General features: G+C 31.0%; 1 protein-coding gene across 2 annotated transcripts in view; it reads right to left on the bottom strand.

Annotated features, from left to right (window-relative positions):
- Positions 1-4,936: 4,936 nt before the first annotated feature.
- LOC106656589 (ephrin type-B receptor 1-B) overlaps positions 4,937-6,905 on the bottom strand; it is a 78,828-nt gene continuing 76,859 nt past the window's right edge. For both annotated transcript variants that reach the window (XM_014377652.2, XM_014377653.2), the window contains exon 15: positions 4,937-5,576. In XM_014377652.2, coding sequence (XP_014233138.1) covers positions 5,312-5,576 — 265 coding nt within the window. In that variant the 3' untranslated portion in view covers positions 4,937-5,311. The remainder of the gene's footprint in view (positions 5,577-6,905) is intronic.

Genomic DNA, 6,905 nt, shown 5'->3' with positions numbered 1-6,905 from the left:
ACCCATGCAACTATCCTTTTAATTGTTAATTGTAATAACAGATTCTCAATCAATTACATATATTGGGGTATTTTTGTTTTTCCAACTCTTGGGCAGTTACATTACATCTCAAAATTGTTCGGTGTCGTAGCTTTCCATGTGAACCCTTTGAGCAGATGAGCCGACATTTTCAGAGGATGTTCTATATAAGAATGGCTACAAACGCAAGCACTTTCATAGGTATTGAACCAAATTTGTACTTTTTTCTTTCTTAGCATAATCTGTCATTTTATCATATTATATTAATAAATAAAAATGAATATATGGCTGTCGAATTGTGTATAATTTAAGGAATTCATACACGAATTCACCCTTCATCGGCATTTTTGTGATATAAATCACAGTTTAATGTTAATCTACATTTTCAAAATAAAATTGACATCTTCGAGCCCTGAAAAAGGTGAAAAAAGTTGCAGAATAGGCCTTTGCATCTAAAAATAGCTTATTTTTGCTATTTTAGCTTTTCGGCAACGTGTGCAAGGTTCATATCAGAGTTTTCGAGGTAGGGACTTCTGATAAGGATCAAAATTTTCAGAAAAGTATCCTTTATGGGCTGAGTTTTCTGGAATTTTGATTTAAACATGTATATCAGTTTTATTATTCAATATGTGCTCAAAAACATAGATAAATTTTTTTATTTTTTGTTTTTTTTTACATCTGTTGGCGTAAAAACTTTTTTTATAACTCTAATTAAAATTTGACAAAACTCAGCCCATAAAGGATATTTTTCTGAAGATCTTAATCCCTACCAGGGATTCCTACCTCAAAAACTTTGATCTGATCTACATAAAATGTAGATTGACATTAAACTGTCATATATATATATATTACAAAAATGCCAAATATGAGTGAATTGGTATATGATTCCCCTTAATTAAAACATCTGAAAGTGCTTGCGTTTGTTACAAGACAGCTTCTGAACAAAATGACACCACTCTTATTATGATTGGCTCATCGGTTCTTGTTACAATCAGTCGGAAATCATATGAAGCTATGCCTGTTAAAGGGCATCGACGACAGATGGCGGAGAGGCGCTGAGACACGTGAGTGATGCAGGTTGACTCTCGACAGAACAGCACGAGCCTTTATAACGTGTACACTGCCTGCCATCTCATTCTTCTTTGTAACTCATATTCAATAAAGACATTATATTAAAACTTAAACAAACGTGTTAAATTTTATACCGAACATAACATATCGCTGCGGTCGTGACAGTTGTGTAAGTGAAAATAAAACATTTATATAATTGTTATAGTGAAAAAAAAAAAAAAAATAAAATGACATAAAGACATTACATAGCAATGACTTCGGCATCGGATATCAAAAAAAATATACTAGATATTAAAATTCCGTGAAAAGCTCTTGTTTATTGAACAATGTTTTTCAATATTTATATTGGCTACAGTAAACAAAATGGCAGCTTGGCAGCATTTTCCCGGCGACATCTTTTTTTTTAAGTGTTTAGGGGGCGGTAGCGTTTTACGTGTAATTTTAAAGTTATGAACATGAGACACAAAAATTTCGAAAATGTACATGAACAGCAACAGAAGTACCTGGGCTTTTATTTTTTAATCGACTTTTTACAAAATGGCGTCATTTTGAACAAAAAATATGAAAAAACACTAAAAATTCACATAAAAATTGTTAAGAACTTGAAAAAATTAATATTTTACAAAACCCCCAGGTCCTTCTGTAGAGAAAGCAGTCAAGAATAGACAGTTAAAATTCCAAGTCGATCGGATGAAAATTGTTCGAGAAATCTTACCACCCTATTTTGAAAAAGTGAATTTGAGAAAAAGGCATTTAAAGTTTTGAGTAGTAGAAAGGACAGATAAAACACAATATCTTTAGTATGCAATTTCTGCACCGCACAATTGGCCTTTTAGATTGAAGTCCTTATTCTGTAGATTCTTTTTGGCACTTCTTAACATTATCTTACTATTCTATACACTACTATACACTATAGTACAGTACAGCAATACGCGGTGTGAACGCCTGAGCGACGCGCGCATGGATGATGAGGCCCGCCCTACATCCAAAATTTGGGCACTTAGAGAGTAGATCCACATTTGAAATTTTCACACGATATTTTCGAGATGTTAAGGGACTTTTTAAGCAAAAAAAAAATTCAAGTTTTGATTTTCAAAAAATTCCAGGGTGATTTACCGCCTTAAAACCACCAGAGCCGTTAACAGAATTGACAACGGAAGGCTACACGAAATGGAAGCAACGATTCGAACTCTACAGAATTGCAACGGTTACGGATAAACTAGCTGAAACAATACAAGTAGCCCTGTTAATTCACTGCATGGGTGATCAATGTCTGGATATTTATAATTTTTTTCGAATCAAAGAGGAAGAAAAGATATATGATATTGTGGCAGAAAAATTCGACGATTACTCTGTTCCTAAAAAAATGAAAGTGTATATTCTCATTTATTTTTCACTCGAAATCAACGCGATGATTAAACATTTGATGCATATGTAACAGAGCTTCGAAAACTGAGCCAAGATTAAAACTTTTCAACACTGCAAGATCGAATGATTTGAGATAGAATAGTTGCTGCCATTTCAGATAGAGTGCTGAAAAATCGCTTGTTGAAGGAAAGCGATCTAGACCCGGATAAAACAATAAAAATTGTCAAAGCAGCTGAATTGGTAGAAGAACAAATCAAAAAATTTGAAGAAAATGCTGAAGTATCCGTTGTGCAGAGAGGCCGAAATTCCTGGAAAAAGCAAGTTAAAAGACAAACGAACGGCAACAAGCATGCGAGTTCTTTGAGTTACTACCGTCGACAACAGGGGGCGTCGAGCAGCAACGGCACACCGCAAAGTGACAATGTATCTGTCAAAAACTTCGGCGGAGGAAAACACATCTGCAAAAGATGCAGCTACACACATGATTGGCATAAATTTTCACACTTAGCTAAATTTGGTTGAGCTGATGTACCTGAACATGGTTTTTGGTGCATATGGCTTCCCATATAAGAATTTGTCCGGGAAACTCATATAGAAAATCATGCAGAACTTCATACAAGTATCACATGGATTTTTTGATAATTACACATATGGGTGACCATAAAATTTTTTTTTATAGAGCAGCAGCTCAGCTGCTTGTAAGTTCAGAGTGTGTACATGCATCAACAATCATTATGTTCGAGAAAAAAAAAGAATCTTCGATCTTTAATTATTAGACAAGATATGAATTGGTAAGAATAATTTTATGTACTTTACTTGCATTTATTTGCGTTAGAAATTTACGTACAACTCAATATATTTCAATGGTTTCAATCATTTTACTTCAATTGTAATTTAGATATGAACTCTAGCCACGCGCTGAAAGCACAAAAAATTAATATTACTCAATAAAGAGAGAATAGATATAAAACCAGAAAAATGATTATTCTAAACAGTATTAAATGCCCATCTTATAATCGTGAAATATCTTTATATATAATGTATATAATAAACACATAATGTATATAATAAACATATAATGTATAATATATCATGAAATAAATTGAAACAATCAAACTTTAGTTTTCTGCAAAGCTCGATTTTTTTAAGTTTGACACCCATTCTGCATGTTTTAAACTTAATTTTGTACTAATATTGATTCTTAAGATCTTAAAATTGTTGTTATACTTTTTCTTCCAACTGAAGCAAGTTCAAGTGAAGCAGAATTTAGAAAAAAAAGATTATTAACATATTTTGCTGGTTGAACTGCAAAAAATTAAAAAAAAAAATTTTTTTTTCAACGCTTATTGCTTTATTTCAAGACTGGTAATTAAATATGTCTTTCAATTATAAAACAGGCTTAACTCGAGTGTAAGAGAGCATTATAATAGCGTTTTGGAGGGTTAATTTTTTCCAATTATTTTTTTCCAAATTATTTTTTCAATTTATTTCTTTCGACGCTTGAATATTGACCAAAAATTTAATTCACAGTTTTTAAGATTTCAGGGAATAAAGTTGTTAAAATATAGCAGTCAAAATCCAACGTCGGAGTACTTTGGAAGCATAGTTTATTGCAAATAGGTCCTTGAGTAATTTAAGTAATCAGAGGTATCAAAATCGCATTTTCTGATGTGCAATGACTTGTTAAAACATATTTTTACACTGAAAATGAAAAATGTGTAAATTAACATCAAATTCTCATGATTTTTAATTTACAGAATTTGACACTGGGATTTCCCCTTAATTCACATGATCATTCAATAAACTCTATTATATATTTTATTTGAATGAGTTACTCTTCGCTCACTGGCCGTCTTAGCCTACAATACTACGAACAAGTAGCCATACGGTCTCCGTGGTGCAGCTCATTCCAATGAGCTAGTGCTCAGATACATTACGTGCGCCACCTTCTATATGCGAATTTGCAGATTTGTATTAAATTCAATTATGTAGTAGTTTCATAATAGTTATATAATTCAAATCTTGTTAATGAAGTAACGAAAACAATGATTAGATCAATTAAAAATTCATATCAGCAGAAAAAATGATTAAACATTTTATTGATAATTTATAATTCACTTTGCGCTTATATTTTTGTCAAGTTTTAAATTCTTAATATATTCTATTGTAATTTTACAAACATATAGCCACGTATAAAAAATCTAGACAATCCGATTGTATTATTATCATGCAAGTATTGTTATCTTTATGATGCGTAAATAAATTAATGGCAGTCTTTTTCATTCCAAGTATTTTAAACATTGAACAACTTTTAATTTCCACTCTAACAAAGTTCATAGTCTGTAGTTCATAATGAAATGTATTGTTTGAACTATGAAGTATTTTAAAATAAAATGATTGAATATCAATGTTTTTTATAGCACTCTGACCTAATAATCGCAACTTTATCGCCACTTTTAAGATCTTGTGCTATAAAATATTATATGTAACTTGATTCGATACGTTTTTTCTTGCAAAACTCGTAACAACATTCGCCTTTGACTCGTGCTATAACTTCTTGTTTTGCAAAAAAATCACATACTCATCCGTTGCATGAAGTAATATTAACTTTTAATAATGGCACACTATAAAAATTTAGCTTAAATTGATTTTTCAATTTTCATTGTCTTCTATATATGAGTAATTTAACTTATGAAAATAATTATTTGGTAAGGATAAAAATACATTGATATTTTTAATATTTCTCACAACTAGGTTGATAGTCAACTAATAATGATATTGAAGAGTATTTTCAGGAATGATTAAGTAAATGCTAAAATTAAATAAAGTTCGAAACATTTCTGTTTTAATACTATCAAACTAAAAATCCTTGTGTATTTGCTGCAAATTGAGTTCTCAATGCTGTAATGCTATTCATAATTTTTTTTTGATGCCCGACAAGTGTAATTCCAAGCGCTGTTAATTCTTGTACACTTATTCTTGCCACTGATTCTAAACTCATTATTCCTGCTTGTTCAAAACTATCGGCATAACGAGTCATTTTTAAAGATTCAAGCCATTCAGAAACTGATTGCATCTGCGTTAAATCTACAGCATCAGTTGATAGAGGATTAACAGTCCTGTAAACATTTTAATAGTTATAAAAATGATAAAAATGGAAATGGTAATCGTGGAACATTACAAAATTGTATTCATGATTCTTGGTCTAAAACAATTATAAAACACCAGATGAATGAGAATATGTTACGAACATAAGGTGTTTTGAATATTTGGTTAAGATAAAGTTTTATCACGTTCTGTTTAATTATATAACAAAAGTGTTAAGGGGACACACCTGTGTTTATGTCTATAAATGCAATAACATGAAAATTAAGGATTAATATTAAAATTTTTGGTTTTTTATGTTAAAATATGTTTTTACAGGTCCTTTTACAACAAAAAATATGTCTGTAGTTCCTTTTACTATTAAAATTCATCCAGGATTCATATATTTTGAATTGTATTTATTAAGTCCTTGACCGCATGATTTTGAGAAAAACAATTATTCAATTGAATCCCTTTAGGTCTCAAAAGTTTTGTAATTAAATTCTTTTCCACTTAAGAGTATAGCAGATTTTTTATTTAGTTATTTTTTTAATCTACTCATCTCCAAATATAGCAATAAGCGTTATTAAAATAGCTATTTTTGTCATTTTCTCTGTACTTTTATATGAATAAAAATTTCCAAGCCTTTTCTTGAAATTCTGCTACACTTAAGTGGAAAAGAATTTAATTACAAAACTTTTGAGACCTAAAGGGATCCAATTGAATAATTGTTGTTCTCAAAATCATGCGGTCAAGGACTTAAAAAATACAATTCAAAATATATGAATCCTGGATGAATTTTAATAATAAAAGGAACTACAGACATATTTTTTGTTGTAAAAGGACCTGTAAAAACATATTTTAACATCAGAAACAAAAAATTTTAATATTAATCCTTAATTTTCATGTTTTTGCATTTATAGGCATAAACTTAGGTGCGTCCCCTTAAGCTAATAGTCAAAAAATTCAGTCTTTTGAACGATAAAATAAATAAACCTGAAATAGATTTTTTAACACTGCGTCCGCGAAACACGGGTTTTCTAACGTTAAATCGTCAGAAACCCCTAGTTTCTTGCAAGCAGGGTTAAAAAATATCGTTTGCAACTAGTCCGCGAGGAAGTTGACTCACCCAGGAGTCTTTGCACCTTCGCTGCGCTCGGGTGAAAAATACTCCTGGATCAGTGAAATGCTTTACACGCTTGTTACAAAATATACTATAAGGATGTACCTATATATAAGGGGGTCTGCTTGTACAGTCAAATACAGGATTGCGCATACTATTTCATGCGAGCATTTTAGCTTTGACTGTACACACACTCCCACACGCTGTATATGGGCACACTCACTAGCACAATCAGTAACTT

Source organism: Trichogramma pretiosum, unplaced genomic scaffold (genome assembly GCF_000599845.2).
Source record: "Trichogramma pretiosum strain Unisexual culture from Peru unplaced genomic scaffold, Tpre_2.0 scaffold108, whole genome shotgun sequence".
Lineage (NCBI taxonomy): Eukaryota > Metazoa > Arthropoda > Insecta > Hymenoptera > Trichogrammatidae > Trichogramma > Trichogramma pretiosum.
This window is presented reverse-complemented; position numbering and strand designations above follow the sequence as displayed.